The sequence below is a fragment of the Rattus rattus genome, chromosome 4 (genome assembly GCF_011064425.1).
Source record: "Rattus rattus isolate New Zealand chromosome 4, Rrattus_CSIRO_v1, whole genome shotgun sequence".
Lineage (NCBI taxonomy): Eukaryota > Metazoa > Chordata > Mammalia > Rodentia > Muridae > Rattus > Rattus rattus.
In genome coordinates this window covers 80,038,078-80,056,320 of record NC_046157.1, presented here as the reverse complement: position 1 = coordinate 80,056,320, position 18,243 = coordinate 80,038,078, and the positions used below count along the sequence as shown (strand labels likewise).

The 18,243-nt window shown below is 50.7% G+C and overlaps 1 protein-coding gene across 1 annotated transcript in view; it reads left to right on the top strand.

Moving 5' to 3' along the window:
- Kif6 (kinesin family member 6) overlaps positions 1–18,243 on the top strand; it is a 290,218-nt gene that overhangs the window by 257,083 nt on the left and 14,892 nt on the right. Inside the window, exons 17-18 of the mRNA XM_032900532.1 lie at positions 13,760–13,844; positions 15,328–15,463. Coding sequence (XP_032756423.1) covers positions 13,760–13,844; positions 15,328–15,463 — 221 coding nt within the window. The remainder of the gene's footprint in view (positions 1–13,759; positions 13,845–15,327; positions 15,464–18,243) is intronic.

Here is an 18,243-nt window from a genome sequence, read left to right as displayed (position 1 = left end):
AACTTTAAAAATGCCAGAGCCCAGTGAGGGAGGCTCTCAGGGAGGAAAGGAGGCAGCCAATCAGGGGGACACTAGCCCTGGCGTGTTCCCTTGACCCAACCCTGTGAAGGCAACTGTCTCTACAATTTCTTTAATTTCTTCTGTATTTATGGAGATGAGTAGGCCCAAAGACACCACTGACAGGTTCTAAAGACATCAGGGATCCCCTAAATACTACTCCTCAGGTCCCTTTCCCTCTGCCCCACCCCTCTCTTGCCAGCCTCATTAACATAAGGAGCCCTTGGATCATCACCAGCCTGGTGTCCCTTGAAGGTGACTCCCCAGCACTCTGAGGGCCTTAAGAAGCTGAAAGGCCTCCTTGGGCTGGGCCCTACCTTACTGCCTTCCCTCAACAATTCCTTCAAGAGCTCTGCTCCCTTAAGAAACTCCTGCAGTGACCTCTTGTGGCTTCTGCTCTTCTTCAGACAGCAGATGTTTTTGCCCGCCCCATTTGATTAAGATCATCAGGGTACCACAGATCAGAAAAGAAGCTCAGAGACAAACCAAGCCCAGAAACTCCCCCAGGTTTCACTGGTGCTCAGTAGCTCACAGACATGGGAAGACCCTGCTTGAGACAGAGACTTCCCAGCAGTGGACATAGTGGACTCAGAGAGACCAAGGTAGAAAGTGACCCCAAGGACTACTCGTGACAGTGGGCAGGTACAGCATGCAAGCAGCAGGGTCCCATGATGGCCCCCAAGACCAGTTCAGACAGAACAACTGGCCTATGCTGTTAAGTTTGTGCCCATGGAAAGTTCCACAGATTTTACACAACTTCTGCCCGTGGCTTTGTTGAAAACTCTCAAGTTAGACACTTCACACTGCCCTTTCCTGAGTTGTCTCTACTCTGATGTGATGGAGGTACCTGCACGAAGTGACAATTCCCTCCCCCACACCATTACACAGAGCATCTCTGCTAGTCTTCCTCATGCTGTGATATCCAGTGCATCTTGGGAAGGGCAGGGTTTATCTCACCTTATAGATGACAGTCCACAGGGGAATCCAGAAAAGGAGCCCAAGCTAGGCACCTAGAGGCAGAAACTGAAGCAGACACCGTGAAGGAACTTGGCTTCCTGGCTTGCTCCCCATGTCTTGTTCAACCTGCTTCTTAAACAACCCAAGACCACCTGCCCAAGGGTGGCACCTCCCACATGTGCTGAATGTCCCCACATCAGTCAACAATCAAGAAGATGTCCCACAGATTTGCTCACAGGAAAATCTAAAAGGCCCTTCTTCTCAGAGGGCTCTAGCTTGTGTCAAGATGACAAAAACATATTTCTTCAATGTTGAGGCAAGTGACCGGCACACAGCCCTGGGTCCCCATGGCATCTGTTGATCCACCAGTGAGGTCGCCAGCATTACAGTTTTGCCTTACAAATGTGCCAGGCAGCTTAGGGGCTCTGGGCCTGGATTCCAATATCTGTAAATGAGATGTTTGTACAAATTAATAGCCCAGTACCCGGCACAGCCCCTGAGACTTAGCTGCACTCACTGATGGCTCACGGTAGGAACTAATGGATCTCTTGCTCTTTCCAGCCCTCAAGCAACAGAGCATGACCTCTCTGACTGCAGTTGTCTTTGGGATGCATGCCACTGTAGTATGTGAGGGCTTGGATCAATTATAAAATATCTGTCCTCGGGGTTGGGGATTTAGCTCAGTGGTAGAGCGCTTGCCTAGGAAGCGCAAGGCCCTGGGTTCGGTCCCAGCTCCGAAAAAAAGAACCAAAAAAAAAAAATCTGTCCTCAGGGTTAGGGATTTGGCTCAGTGGTAGAGCGCTTGCCTAGCAAGGCCCTGGGTTTGGTCCCCAGCTCCGGGAAAAAAAAAAAAGGAAAAAAAATCTGTCCTCCCAGGAACAAGGAGTAGAGATGTCAATCCTTGCAATCTCGAAGAATCTAAAGAAAATGATACGACACCAGATGATGTGGCATCTTAAGTTCCAAAAGTAGTCATGGAATTCTCTGAGATCAGCTACAAAGTCTCACCATGTGGGTGGATCCAAGCCCACTGTCGTGTGTGAGGATGTAGGGTGAAGTATAGTGAGTGACAGAGGTTCCACGGTTGAATTTCCAGGCTCAAGATACAGGCTGGGAGCGAGAAGGCCCCAACTCACTTTCCTATCCACTGTCAGAGGCTGTGGCTTCAGTCTCCTGCATTCATCCGGATGTTCATCCCAGGACTGTGGAGAGTGAAAACCGTCTGGCCCAACACCGGTCTTGAGGTGCAGTGTCTCTCAAGGGAAAGGGTACTTGTTCACTCTGTGTCCTGGCCAGGGCTCTCAGGAGGGCAGAGCAAGAGGGTCGAGGTTGATACATAAGAACAGGTTAACTGTGACAGACCGATTACAAAGGCAGAAGAGTCATGTGATCTGCAGTCCCTCTGCAAGCAAGAGGCTCAGGAAAGCAGGGTGGTATGGTGCCAGTCTAAATCTGAATGCTGAGAACCAGGGACATCAGTGGTGTGAGTTGTGGCCTAAGTTTTAACACCTGAGAACCAGAAGGTCTCATGACTATGGGAAGATGGCAGATGCCCCCGTCAAAGCAGAGTCCAAATTAGTCTGACCTGTATGTTTCTACAATACATCTTCAATGGATTCAATGATGATGGCCCACATTGATGACGATGGTTCTTCCTTTCCTAGTCCACTTGGGAACACCTTCACAGACTCACAAGGAAATGATATTTTACAAACTCTCTGGACATTCTTTAGCCCTTAGCACAGTCAAGTTGACACATAAAGTTGACCATCTCACCTCAGGAGCAGAAGGACAAAAAGCATGACAACAGACACCTCTGCGATCTACTAGTCCTGTGACCTTGATTTGTCAGCCCTCCTGAGCATCCCTTTCCTTGTCCCCAGGAGGCAGAAAAGTGTGTACTCCATGAGCTGGCCTCCATTCAGGCGATGTGTATCCGTGATAGGCGTGGACACAGCAGGTGCTCAGCAGATCACAAAGAGCTCTGACAATGGTGGCAGGGACAAAAGGAACCAATGTCCAGGCAGCGGGCACAGCCTGCTCACCGCTGTAGCTCTGAGCTGTCAGCACCACTGGCGAGGCTGCTGGAGTCCCTTCATCTGCTCACTGACGGGTGTGCGTCCTTGCAGAAACACTTCAGAGCCTCGGGCTGGAGCTGCTAGTTGTCAAAGCCATGTTTTCTGCTAATCCAGACCTCGTATGTGCTCATTTGGATCAATAAGACATTTGATAAAGCATCTGGAAGACAAAACACAAGCCTCTTTACTTCATCTTCTAGCCTAGAACATATTACAGCTGGACCTCTGTATGTCTGTTCCTGCTACTGTGCTTGCAAGCATGCGTGTGCAGACACACACACACACATACACACACACACACACACACACACACACACACACACACACAACACCATTTTTGATGGATAGATCCAGGGCTGAGAAAGCCCCGCCCATGTATCATGGAGCTGGGAAAGCCTTTCTCAACCTCCCCAAAGAGCTGATGATGATGATAATTCAGGTGCCTGCCGACAGAAAAATAGTGTTCTCGGTGCTCATATGGAACACAGAGCAAGTTCCAGGCCAGCCGGGGCTACATAGCAGGACCCTGCCTGTCTACTTAGGGAGCCATGAGGACGCTGTTGTGAAAAGCCTGGTACGGGGAGACGTTCAACCCAGTACTGGTCTCACAGTGACAGTCAAGCAAGCCAACCAACTAAACGGAAAGGCCAGAGGTCCCCAGTCAGGCAGCAGAGAGACGAGTTATGACTGGTGCCTTCATCCGGCGAAAACCAGAATCGACGACACATGCGCTAGCTCCGACTTAGTGACGGGAGAACTCAGACGGACAGTAGTGACTAGGAGAAAGGGAACCACTGGTGTGTGTAGACTATGGAGCAAAATTGAGCTCCAGCAATGGTGTCCCTTTGTGTAATTGCCAGTGTCACAGCACTACTTATTAGTGAAGCCCAGGGGGTGTTTACATCTCATTGCGTGCTTGAAACATGTGTCAGGATATATGGTCCCTCAGACATTTATGAAGGGGACACCTGTGCAGCCCCCTCCCAGTCAAGAAGTTGCTTTGTGATGTTTTTTAAATCTTCGTATCTGTGAGTTTATGTGTGTGATGAGTGTGTGAACAGGCACATGTATGCCACAGTAAATACCACACTGCATGTGTAGAGGACAGAACACAAGCTCAGTGGCGGTCCTCACCCTCCACCTTGTTTGAGAGGAGGTCTCTTGTTTGTTGCTGCACTCACTGGGCTGACTCATCCCCAGGCTGTCAGGGATTCTCCCGTCTCTGTTCCCCATGTCACCACAGGAGGGTTGGGTTTAAAGGTGTGTGCTCCCGGATCTGCTTTTATGTGCTTCTGCAGACTGGAACTGAGGTCTTCACACTTGCGTAGCACATGCTTACCCCGTGAGCAATCTCCTCAGCCCTGCTCTGGCTTTTTTGTTCTGCTTTCTGTTTGTGTTTGTTTGTTTGTTGTTGTTAACTAGACCTTTGTCAGTTTAGCACAAGTTTTCACTGCAGCACCTCCTCTTCATGGCCTCCGAGATGGGCCCTGCTTCCCTACCCACCCAGCCCACTCTGGCTGCCCACAGTGATGCACATGCGGCCTGGGATGCTTAAGGGACATCAAACACACACAGTGAGAAGCTGGGCCATGGAGAGAAGGCTGATGGCCTGCATTAGAACTACGACATCATAGGGAGACGTGGAGGAGAGCGGATGGTGGTAGCCACAGAGCCTCCCACCAACTCTGCAATGGGTTATTAAGGAATAAGAATGGAAACAACTATATTAAATGATTTGGAGCTCTTTTCTCAAATTAAAGAGGTGGCGCAGGGGGTTATTTATACCTTACTTTGAGCCTTGCTGAAATGGTTTCTGGTAATCCCCAGAGCTCAATGAAAGATTAGACCCCAAGGGTTTAGAACTCAAACAAAAATGACCGTTTTTTTTTTTTTTCGGAATCACCATGATGGCTGCCTTGATAGTAAAGGGAGAATCCCAGGCCTATTCAAATTCATCTTAAGTCTCCTCACTGTGAGTGTGCCAGGACCACTTTACTGAAAGGGAAAAGCATAAATGTGCCAGTTCTGACTTTTGTCTCCAAGCATGTGGTCATTTCTAGTGGGTTAACAGCTGCACATGGCATGCCCTGCATGTTGTACAGTACAGGGGATATGCACATGAATATCACTATTCTCTCTCTCTCTCTCTCTCTCTCTCTCTCTCTCTCCCCCTCCCTCCCTCCCTCCCTCTCCCTCTCCCTCTCCCTCCCCCTCTCCCCCCCTCTTCTCCCCCCCTCTCCCTCTCCCCTCCCTCCCCCTCCCCCCCCCCTCCCCTCCCCTCCCCTCCCCCCCCCCCTCTCCCTCTCCCTCTCTTGGAAGTGCTTACAGGAGGTTTTGCTTCTCCATCTCAAACAGAAACTGAGTGACCACACAATTCAACTGGCCATTGTTCATCACAAAAACAACCAATGAAATGGTTGGTAGTGTATGCTTTTAATTTCAGCACATGGTAGGCCAAGGTAGGTAGATCTCTGTACATTTGAAGACTCTACAAAGTGAGTTCCAGGGCAGCCAGGGCTACACATAGAAACGAAATCTTAAAAAAAAAAAAAAAAAAAAAGTCGTATGTTTTACTGCAGTTCTCCAAAGATAGACATCTCTGTCTTAACCCCAGCTAAGGCCAACATGTCTGTGGTCAACAGCTCTCGCTCTAATTCCCTTCCTTGATCCACCCATTAAGGCTCCATCACCACAAGAAGAGATCATCAGTAGGGAGGCCAGGTGACATAGATGTCCCCTATCTGATACTGTTGTGATATGTCTGTGACTGGATTCTTCCTCATTTGGGATCTCTGGAAGTCGTCCACCTCAAGTCCTTGACGTGAGGGTATGCCCTTATTTGGACAGCTATGTACGTGATGAGACCAGGGGTCTCGACAAGAAGTATATGATAGTATTAGGTATTGTGAAGTAAATTGAATAAAAGCCTATTCATAAAGGTGTAAATGAGTGTAGCAAAGCCAAAAGGGCCACTCTAGCACCCCAGGGGTACAATCAAAGCAGAAAGTATTGTCACCCGTAGGACAAGGCATAGGTGAGCTGTAACTGCAACATGGGGACAGGGAGGGATGCATCGACACCTTGGCCATCTGACACGACTGAAGCTTGAATGTGACAGTCAAGTTGAGTCCCTGCAGAGACATCTCCTCAGCTGTCTTGGCTTCTGTCTTCTCCCTCCCCTCAGGTGCCTGCTAATGATCTCCACTGACTGATCCCAGGCAGGATACCAGGCAAAGCTGTGGCTTACTCCTGGTTCATGTTTCCTGGGGTCCTGTTCCATCCAGGGAGCCTTATTAAAAATGTTCTTGGTCTCCTGGAGTGCTAGAGGACCTAGGGGTGTTCTAAAAGCCCCTCACACAGGCTCATCAGAGCCCACTCTGCGTATCTCTTCCAGATGCAGAAACCACACACTGACGGCTTGAAATCACCCTCACTCGGGCACACGTGGACCATGGGGTACCCACCGAGCTTTCTATTGGTCTCTTTCAAGCCCCACTTGCTGGCTCTGATGGAAGGGAACACATCTCCATATACACATCCCCTCCCCCAACGCCCACTTAAGAGAAGGATGTGGGCTGGAGGAAAATGTATAGTGTTTTGTTTTGTTTTGTTTAATTTTCAAAGTGTGTCCCAGGGCATTTGCTCTGGTCCTTGTCTGAGGTTACATGAGAGTCAAGAGAGCTCAGCCAGCTCTCGCTCTCTCGATGATGTGTCAGTCCTGTACTGTGGTCCTCCTTGGAGCCCATTAGTGAGGCCTGTGTGTGATAAATGATCACCAAATAAACCAAAGTAACCTTCCTGACTCAACCAGTCAATGGATTGGCAACGCTGCTTGCCAGTGCCGTTCAGATCTCCATAGAGAGAAGGTCTGAGTCACTCTCAGGCATAGGGAAACCTCGCTGCCCAAAGACCTTCATGTCCTGTCAACAGAGCAGCCATGACGGCTGGGTCCAGCTAGAAAAGAGGTAACTGGTCTCAAGATGTCCAGTTCATACTTATTCCCTTCTGAGAAGTCACTATGACAGCCATGTGGTCACCATGGAGCCACGAAGCTGAGAGTGCAGGAGAGAAGATTTTAGGATTTATTTTTGTCTTTAATTATATACATGTATGTGTGTCTGTGTGAGGCTATGTGTACATGAGTGTAAGGTCCAAGGAGGCTAGGAGGTGTCTGGAGTTTCTGAGGTCAGGACTGAACTCGGGTCCTCTGGGAGAGCATTGTGCTCTAAGCCACAGAGCCACCTCTCCTGTGCCTGGAGGGAGGATTACAAGAGACACATTGCCTTGAGAGCAGGAGTTTGGAGATGAGGAGCATGGACAGAGGATCATGGGTAGATTAGAGAACATGGAAAGATATGAATACAGAAAGGTCTGTGAGCAGATGCGCATGGGAGAGAGAGCTCCAGAGAGACTAGGGGTGACCACGGAGCTAAGCTCAGGCAAGTATGAGGAATGCCTTTCCCAAGTATGGAGTATTCCAAGGTCTCCGCCATGATGCTGTGCACACTGTCCCTCTCTGTGGCCCAGCCCCTCCTCTGGGAACATGATGAGGCATGGGAAGAGTATCCTGCAGGGCATTGATTTGGGACGGCAGCAGCAGCCCAGGGTAGAAGGAGGGCCATCTTGCCTGTGAGTTTCCATGAGTGAGACATTTGTGGTTGTATTAAAGTGTTACCTTTCTCCTTTCAATGATCATCTGCTCTCCCCGAGGGGATGACAGTCAGTGTGTGCAGGGAATGTGGGTCAGGAATGAGTGCATCCCAGGAAACGCCAGGCATGTGTCCCAGGCGTTCTCAGCACAGCAGAAGTCCAGGCGTGCCGTGTGCTGCTGCGTGCTCGCAAAGCAACACCAAGACAGATAACAGTACCGAGGCCCCGTCAGTGTGATGACTTCAGTTGACAATAAATGTGAGCCATCACACAGGAAATGGTCCATTGGGAAGCCAGAAGCCTGCTGACCATTGTGCTGATTGAGCCACTGACACCATTAATCTCCATAAGTGTAGACGCTTGGACTCTCAAGCAAGACAAGGCTGAGTGATCTACGTCTCCACAAGGCAGTTTAGTCCACAAAGACCCAGAGTGGGTGTTGAAAGAATTCACTGGGTAGCTAAGGAAATGCCTAATCACTCTGATACCCTGTCTGGTACAGGAGAACAACTGAGCCCACTTTCCCCCCATGCTGGGCCCTGGCCAAGTGACAGCTATGTTAGGCCCCTCAGTCTACACCCTGTAGAAGCCCAAGGGGCCCCTCTCAGCTTCACAGCATGGTTGGAATTGTCACTGATGCCTGCCTGCGTACCTCTAGTGTGGGCAAGATGATGGGACAGATTGCTCCCGGGAGTCCCATGGGATGGCCTAGATTTCGGCAGACTCCTGCTCATAGCCTGTAGTTAAAGTTGCACATGCCCAGTGGGAGCTGGGCACAGGTTGTTGTATTTTGGTTAGTAAATGGCAGTCCTTACAAGCCAGCACCTGGGTACTAAGGCTTTGTGTGGGCACTGCTGCAGGTCTGAAAGTCATCCCAAGGGAACAGCATCACCTTGACCCACTTAGGGTAAGTTAATGCGGACTTCAGTGTCTCCCTTCACCGCTGCATCGCTTGCAGAGAAAGAGGCCCTGGCTTTGATAAGATCAAGTCCCATGTGGAACCGGAGGTGGGAAGATTTCGTGAGATGACACCTGGGAGGTCGAGTTACAGTCACGTGGTGCATATCACTATGCAGATTCTGCCAAGCACCTAGTGAAGGCCAAGCACAGACAGCTCTGGCTTCACAGAGTGTGTTTCTTCCTGCAAATCCCTGAGCTCCTCCCTGCTCCATCACAGTGGCCCTCAAACATCTTCAGGGCAAGCCAGAGCTGCGAGGACATACTACGTCCCACACGCCGTCCCCTGTGCAGGTCCTGAAGTCTACAGAACTCTCGCATGGCATTTACAGTGAAGGGGTCCAAAGCCTTAGCTGGCTCCTTAACAAGGGGTGGCATCAGGATCTCCAGGGGACGTGCTAACAAATCTGAGCTCAGCAGGTCTGGACCGGGGCCCAGCTGCCGCTGTGCTTTGACAAGCTCCATAAGTGATTTCGATGAGCGCCTCAGTCAAGAGCCACCGAACCAGAGAAATGAGATTTTGTACAGTTCCGGCGTCAGATAACTGTGTAGAGTGTGGAGTGGAGGGTCTCAGAGAAGCAGAAGCAGGGACTAGAGACCTCCCCAGTAGAACAAGCTCAGGCAGAAGGGCCCCCATCTTGGCTGGCCTCCCCAGCAATGAGGGCATTAATGCCCCACCCTCTGGCTCCTCAGCGGCTTGGGGCTTCCTCTGTGTATGACATCCAGGTAGACATCCACCAGGTACGCTGAACCCGTTCTTCTTGCTTTTCTCTGTTGCTTCGGAGCTGGCTGTTCATCGTAGTGTCCTCAAAAGGTGGCTCAGGGCTAGCCTTCTGTACTACCTTCCCGATAGAATCCTGTCCTTGAAAGGATGGCTCGCTGCCCCTGTGCCTCCTGTCAGGTGACTGGCGGTCCTGCTCATGGCCAAGGTCCCAGTGGGAACAAAGGCCTGCGGGCCCAAGCTCCCTTTCCGTCCCCTCTGCCCTTGGGCAGCCTGCTTTCACTTGCCTCCTTCTGACTGCTCAGCCCAGGGCCTCCTCACAGGGCCGGCTCCTGCCTCCTGGTGGGTCACAATGCAGTCTGCACAACAAACATCACCTTTGGCCTTGGGCCCATCTGGGACACGGAGGGTAGCCTGTGTCTCAGGGATATGGTGCCTTCATCCCAGCTGCAGGAGGTCCCTTGCCCCAGCCCTCTGTCCCAGACCCTTTCAAGCTTAGAGAATCCTGGCACCAGCGCCCCACATCAGAGGTTCTTCATTGAAGTCTCAGATCAAGGGGCCTCCCCCTCCCCCACCTCACCCCTCACAATCCCAGAGTCCTCAGCATGGCCAACAGGGCCAAACATACCCTGCCTCAGTTTCCTCACAGAGCTCAGCTCCTACTGTTCTTTGCCAACTCCCGCAGGTGCACAGGCCTTCTCACTGTTCCCCATAGGCACCAAGCAGGCTCACGCCTTGAGACCTTCACATGCTTCTCTGTCGCCTAATTTCTGCAAGTCTCTGTCCTCTTGCCCCCTCCCCAAGGCCATCCACAACACTCAACCTTCTGTCCAGCTCTGCCTTTCAATCTACTGTATTATACTGCAGAGCTCACTTTGTTGTTGTTGATTGTGATTCATCTTTGTCACTAGAATTAATCCTGGAATAGGGCAGGCCAATGGTCACCACAAAATACACATCTCTTAAAGGGCCGGGAGAGGGCTCTGTAAGGAACAGCAGTTTCTGGGCAAACCTGACAACCCGAGAGAACCAATTCTACGTAGTTGTCCTCTGATATCCACGTGCACACTCAATCACGCGCGTACACACACACACACACACACACGCACGCACACTCGGCATTGCACACTTCCCCTAGTCACATTGACCCTTAGCTCACACAGCAGAACAGCAGAGCCCACTGTGGTGGTGGGGATGGATGAGGTGCACACACTGACCTGGACCATGAGGACACCAGCCGTAGCCCACCTGACCTTCTAATCTTGGACCAGACACATTGAGAATGACCCCTCTGCCTATGGCTCCTGGGCATCCCCCACTCCTGCAACACACCCGAAGAAACCAGCACACTCCATGGGCTAAGTCAGGAGCCTCCCTCCTGCCCAAGGGCCATGAATGCATGTTGGGACTTGGCCTCCTTCAGCTTCCCCTCTCACCCTCACGGTCCTTGATGTCGACTTCCAAACAAAGCCAGAGCCCCCCCCACCCTCCTTCTGCAGCCTCTCTGCTGGTCCTAGCCCAGCCATCACCCAGGCTGTCACTGATTCCCTTGTGTGCCCTGGGTGCAGGATCAACAGTGTTGAAACAGGGAAGATGAGGCAGTTTTGTGTCCGAGGGCTGCAAGGCAGATGGGGCGTCTCTGGAGCTCTAGAGAACGAAGTGCCCTGAGCATTTAAAGGCCCACTGTCATTTGGCTTAAATGCCTCTCTCTGTGGTTCACATCTGCTGGTTTTCAGAGAGATGGCCATCAAATAAACTCGGGATATCCACTGTGTCCTGTGCTCAGCCTCTAAACAAAGCTCCAGGGAAAGGAGCAGAAAACGAGCGGTATGTCCCAGCTCTGAGGCTCCCTGCCTCAGACTTGGGGATCATGGAGGATTGTGGGTAATGAAGACCGGAACGTGAAGTGTTCCCACAGGATGCCAGTGTCATCGTCACCTGAGATGACAGGCCTGCTCACCTAGCGCAAGGAAGAGAGAGAAATTGGTTCCACAGAGATAACAGACAGACTGGTGACCACTTAGCACGTGTCCATGCGTCACTGAAGCAGTAAGGAGGGAGAGAAGACAGGGATGACTTGGCAGATGGAGGAGTCTCTACAGGCCCGACTCCCAATAAGCCGGAAGTGTTGCAGCTGGGATCAAGGGCCAGCCCACTGAAACAGGATACACGGAGACAGCCACTTGTAAAAAGCATGAAAGGCTTCCGACCAACCACAAGCTTAACAGAGGGCCGTACGTGCCAAGATGGTGAGCTGGTATAAACATTTGGCTCTTTGGAACCAGAAAATAAAAATTCACACCTCAGCTTTGCTCCTTCCCGGCCACGTGACCTGTATTATTTATGGATGGGAAGTCCATGATGAGGTAGGTGGCAGTGCAGTCCCTGCATGGTTATTCTGAGATCTTTGTGGGGCCTAGAGGACCTCGCATGTGCCTACTGAACTGGGCAGAATGAGAGAGCATTCAATAAATGGTCAACACTAGTAACCCACTTGCTACAGAAGTATAGACTGGGAATTGCCTGGGGTTTCTGCAGGGTGGTTTTGTTTGAACCAGAGTTTCCTTCTATAATCCCCGGCTGGACTGAATCTCAGTATGTAGGAGCCCAAGATGGCCTCAGACTTTTAATCCCTCCGCCTCAGCCTCCAAGTGATGGGATTACATGGGTGTGCCACCATGCCCGGCTGAGCGCACGTACATACACACTGTGTGATTTGTGTGGTGTGAACGTGGGTGGGTGCGTGCCATGACACACACGTGGAGGTCGACACTGGAAGTCTTGGACGTCCTTGCCTCCACCTTGTTTGAGACAAGGTCCTCTGTTTGTTGTTCACCACTCTGGATGCTAAGCTAGGCAGACAGTGGGTCTCCAGGCGCTCTCCCGTTCTTAGCTCCCACCTGGGTCTATCTCACACTACTGCACCCAGCTTTCCTGGGGTTCAGGGGACTCAGACACACGTCCTCGTTCTTTCATGGCAAGTGCTTTACCTACCGAGCTATTTCCCCGCCCTGAAATTACATATCTCAAAGCTCCAAAGAGCCCTTTTGCACCGAGCCTCTCACCCCAGATGCGATATGATACCATAAATGAGATAATTAGACAATAACAAGGTTGCTGAACCCCACACACAAGGAACCAGGCAAGTCAGCCTTCGAATGAGACTCCATACTCATGTAGAGTGGTGGTGTTGAATATTTAAAGGACTCTCAGAATAGAAAAGACATTCTGTGCTGCTCCAAAGAGCCTGTGTGGCAATGAAAGGGGACATTAGTGGGGACAGTCTCTGCTCAAAGTTGGTGGAAGTAGCTATGTGACCCATGAAGCTTGTTCTTTTCTGTAGCCTTAAGGAGTGGCCACAACAAGTCCTTGAACAGAAAGCCAACGATCGTCCCTCAGAAATACTAGGGTTGGTGGGGTGGCTCAGTGGGCAAAGCATTTGATCCCTGGAACCTGGGTGAAAGTGGAAGGAGAGAGTAGATCCCAGAAAGTTGTCCCCCACCTCTATATGCCTGTCATGACTCATGCCCTTCCTACACACATAATAATGATTAAAAAAACAAAATATTCTACCAAGAGTTTTGAATCCAGCACCCTGGCCACCAAACAAATGGAAATCCACACCCAGGATCTGAAGTTAGCCACAGGGCTTGGCAAATTAACCTCCTTAGGCCTCATCAGGAATGAAGAAGTGCCAACCTCAAATAATTGTCATCAGGGTTAAGTCTGTTCTTGTTCAGAAAGCGAATGGGCTGGGGGACAAAGATGGGGAGGTGGCAGAGAGGTTTTCATTCTGGGGGAGGACGGCCGAGTGATGCTATGTGCTGGGTGGGCAGGGTGGGGTGAAGTGGGATCAGGAGGGGATATGGGGCACGGGGCATGGGCTGGGGGCAGGAGTGGGGTGGAGAGCAGCACAGGTAGGGGGGAGGCCTTCACTCTGCTGGGCCTGTAGGTCCCTCTGCTGTGACTAAGGTCTGAACAATTGCAGACTCCCTGGGCAGTTGGGAAAGTAAGCAGGTGAGCTAGAGGGGAGCTCCCCCCTCCCCCGCACACCCCCAGCCTACAGCCAGATACCCACACCCAGGGCTCAGCCTCCAGGCCAGGCCTCCCCCAGGCATCTTTACCTTTAGATCAGCCTCCAGTGCAGATATCAGGGCTGGAAGGAACACAGGAGGAGGGTGGTTCTGAAGCCAAGCCGAGGCTGCCACCCAGAGGCCTCCAGAAGAACTGCAGGACCCCTTTTGTCTTTGGATGCCCTTGACCTCTGCCATTGGCCCCTTCCCATTTTTCCCTCTACCTTTCTTTGTTGCTGTAACCTCCCGGCATCTTACTCCTCCAGGAATCGCAGAGAGCATGGCCCCACCCTCCACGCCTGACCCCCAGGAACAGAAATTGCGAGCGCAGCTGGAGGAGGAAAAGAGCAGGTGAGCCACCCGCTGTCCCTGTTTGCTGCCACCTGCATTCTGACTCCAGCCTCCCTGGGCCTCCAGGACTACGGCTTCTCCTTAGGAAAGGTATCCAGCTGGAACCTTAAAGCAGGAGAAGGTAGGACTAGCCTTAAGCAAGGGCTGTGCCTGGGATGGGGGGTGCTGTTGAGGAAGAGTCTGGTCCTGACAGCCAGTGCCCTCTAGAGCAGGGGTTCTCAACCTGGCAGTCATGACCCCCGCCTATCAGGTATCCTGCTATCAGATATTTACCTGCTATAGTGGATATTTATGACCGATAACAGTAGCCATGAAACATGTTCTCCTGTACAGCGTCTAGTGTCCAGCCACAGCAAGTCTGTGAACAGAAAGCAAATGTTCATCTGCCAAAATTATTGGAGTTGGTGGGGTGGCTCAGTGGGTGAAGCATTTGATACACAGGCCTCAGTTACAAAGTAACAATGAATTAATGTTATGGTTGGGGGTCACCACAACATGAGGAACTTTATTAAAGGGTCCCAGCATTAGGAAGATTAAGAACCACTGCTCTAAAGGAGCCAAAAAACCAATCCCATAGTGAACCTCACTCTGCAGCTTTACCCAAGTCTAACCCAAGTCTTGAAAACCTCTTATCGTCACGCAGCGATCAAGAGGCCCAGAGTGATTTCACTTAGAGGGTGAAGGGACAATGGCTTTTCATAGGATCAGATAGCACAGCTCAACATCCCCCAACACACACACACACACACACACACACACACACGAATGCACGCACGCACACCACTAGTACCCAGTGCCCCGCTCCCTCACAACTTCACAGCAAAGGCTCAAGCAATGCCCAGCGTGTGTGCGCTCTGCCTGCACCACTGATGTTTTCCTCAGCTGTCCATCTGCCCCTCCGTGTACCAGTTCCTTCCCTCATCACTGTGCAAAACAGCCGCAAATACAGCTCAAGGAAAGAGTTCATTTCTGCTCGTGGTCTAAAGGTCCCGTCCATCAGGGTGTGGACGGCCTGAGCAGGAACATGAGGCCACACACTCTGTAGTCAGAGTCAAGTCCCCGGGCTGGTGCTGCCCAGTTCAGGGCGCCTAAGCCATGCTCAGTTAAAGCTCTCTGGAGACAGCCTCCCGGGTACTTGCAGAGGTGCGTCTCCTAGGTGACTCAGAATCTAGCCATGCTGACACTGAAGATCAACTGCCACGCTTCTCCTTAGTACATGTTCAGTGAAAAGGAGTTCTTATCCTTGGAGAAGTCCCCCCCTGTGCCTACTGAGCAGAAAATGATCCACCCTGATCTCTGATGGGCTCGACACCCAGTGTCGTGTTCTAGCCATGGCAGACCCCTCTTGCATCGCCCTCCCTAGCACCAGGGCAGCTCTGCCAGGCTTCTGAGGTGCAGACCCCCTTTACTGCCAGCCTCCCCACCCCCGCTGCACAGGTGACTTCCAGGCATCAGCTCATGAGCTGCGCTAACGCCACCGCAGGTACAAAACCACCTTCATGCGCCTGAAAGCCCTCAAGGTGGAGATTGAGCACCTGCAGCTGCTCATGGACAAAGCCAAGCTCAAGCTGCAGAAGGAGTTCGAAGCCTGGTGGGCAGAGGAGGCCAGCAGCCTGCAGGTGAGCTGTGGGGAGCAGCGGGACAGGTCACGTGGGGGCTGTCCTTAAAGTTTGGTTTCCTTGGGAGATGGTGGTGGGGAGGTGGGGGTTCCAAACTTCAGGCCTGTGGGCACTGGCCATGGTTCACAAAGCCAGTCCTCCCCTGAGTGAAAGCAACACAAGGAAGTCAGCGTCTCCCAGCTGCAGGGCCTCAGATGGCCTGATCCATGGGAGATGACTCAAAACATTGTGTCTCTGGTGCGTCATTTGACATTCCCCCCTCTCTCTTCCCTCCCTCCCACTTCCCTTCCTACCTTACTTTGTTAATTTCTTTCTTTCTTTGAGGCAGGGTCTCTCCATGTAGACCAGGCTGGCCTTGAACTCAGAGATCTACCTGCCTCTGCCTTCTGAGTCCTTGGATTAATGGCAGGTGCTACCAGACTTTCTCTCATTTTACACACACACACACACACACACACACACACACACACACACTCACACACACATGCTCACACACACATGCTCTCTCTCTCTCATACACACACACACACACCACTTGCCTATAAGTTCTAGAAATTTTAGAAACATGAAGAAAAAAGTAGAAATGACTTTTATCTTGCCACTTGAACGAGGTCGGCTTATGATATCTCTGCCTGGTTTTTTTTTTCTTTCTGCAGCTGTAATGATAAAAGCCACCATGGGGATTTTCTCATTTTGATGAAGTGTGTGTGTGTGTGTGTGTGTGTGTGTGTGTGTGTGTGTGTGTGTGTGTGTTGTCGGGGGAGAGGAATTGGTTGGTTTATGGTTTGTAATACCATGATTCAAGCCCAGAATCTAACCATACTGGGTGAGTGTCCCACCACAAGTGTCCTTGTTGGTCAAGTACTGTGGCTGGCCTTGTGTTTTTTAACTTTTGAGAAGGACGGCTTTTTCCATATCATAGTTCTGTAATGTCGTTTCCAACTGTCACTGTTTCACCATGTAAATATGCTTTAGACGATTTAAGTGGATCTGTTCTTGAATATTTAGATAGTTTCTGGTTCTCACAGTAGCTGTATCTGTAGACGGTTTTTGCATATTTCCCAGACAAATCTCTAGAAAGTCTCTGGTGTTGTGAAGGCTAAAATAGCCTGCTAAGAAGCAGCAGTAAAAGCCCAGCTTTCTGTCGGCCCCCAAGCACCCCTAGGGTGTGGTAGGATGGAAGTGGGGAGGTCTCAGGTCACATTACCCTGGACAGCCTCCCAGGCTCACCGTTCACTTTAAGGACAATGAAACTTGGAGACAGAAATCATGCATTGTCAGTGCTTGGCTGGGCATTAGTTCTGGTCACCGTGCCATACACCTGCAGACACAACACTTAGGAGGCAGAGGCAAGAGGATTATGAGTTCAAGACCAGCCTGAGCCACACGAAGACAAGGCCTCATTTCAAAAAGAACTTTTTTATGTATTATGGAAATCAGTATTATAGTTCCCAAACAGACTGAAACTAGAACAACAATATCACCCAGCTATGCCACCAGATAGGTACCTGAAAGAATCTAAGCACAGCACAGAGGTACATGCATACCTGCTCTCACTGCTGCATTAGTCACAGTAGCCAGTGTGAGTATCCATCATCAGATGCGAGTTACGTGTGGTGTATATACAGCAGAGTTCTAGTCAGCCATGAAGAAGAAGGAAACCATTACCCTTGTAGGAAGATGAATACAATGGAGAGAATTGCATGAAGCTCAATAAGCTAGACTTGGGAAGATAAATACTGCATGTATCTCTCATATATGCAATCTGCATTTAAATATATCTGTGGTGCATGTATAGGGCATGATGGTATAAGGGGGATGGAGTGGGGGGATGGGTGGGGGATGATGTGGGGGGTGATGTAGGGGATGGTGAGGGGATGGTGTGGGGATGGAGTGGGGGATGATGTGGGGTGATGTGGGGGTGATGTGGGGATGGGCGTGGGGGGGTGATATGGGGATGGTGTGGGAGTGGTGTGGGGGTGATGTAGGGGGTGGTGTAAGGATGGTGTGGGGGTGAAGTAGGGGGTGGTGTGGGGGTGATGTAGTGGGTGATGTAGGGGATGGTGTAGGGGATAGTGTTTGATGCCTGAAACCTACATAGCTTGAGGAGAAAACCAACTCCCATAAGATGTACTCTGACACACACACACAATAAATTAACATGAATTAAAAATCAAATAACTAATAGTTCATACATTACCAATGACCATATGACATTTCAATAAAAAAATCAATTCATTAAAATTAAATACATGGGAAAATAAAGAAAATTAAATAGACTGAAATAATTTAAAAATAAAGCTATGTAATAAAATATGTATATTCTTTTGTAGGAATATTAATTAATAAGATTTAGGTGTGTACTTATCAATGAAGTACTAACATTTACCATGACTTCAGAGTCACAATGAAGATACATTTCAGCATCTCTGCAGCAGCCATGATAATCAGATAATATGAGCTGTGGTTGGTAGCAAATTCACAGGACTGTTTGTGGAAGGGCCGCAGGGTATTCTGGGAGGGCCGCAGGGTGTTCTGGGTGGCTGACAATGTTCTGGAAGGCCTGCAAGGTGTTCTGGGAGGCTGACAGAGTGTTCTGGGAGGACTGCGGGGTGTTCTGGGAGGGCCACGGAGTGTTCTGGGAGGCTGACAATGTTCTGGAAGGCCTGCAAGGTGTTCTGGGAGGCTGACAGAGTGTTCTGGGAGGGCCGCGGAGTGTTCTGGGAGGCCGACAATGTTCTGGAAGGCCCGCAGGGTGTTCTGGGAGGGCCGCGGGGTGT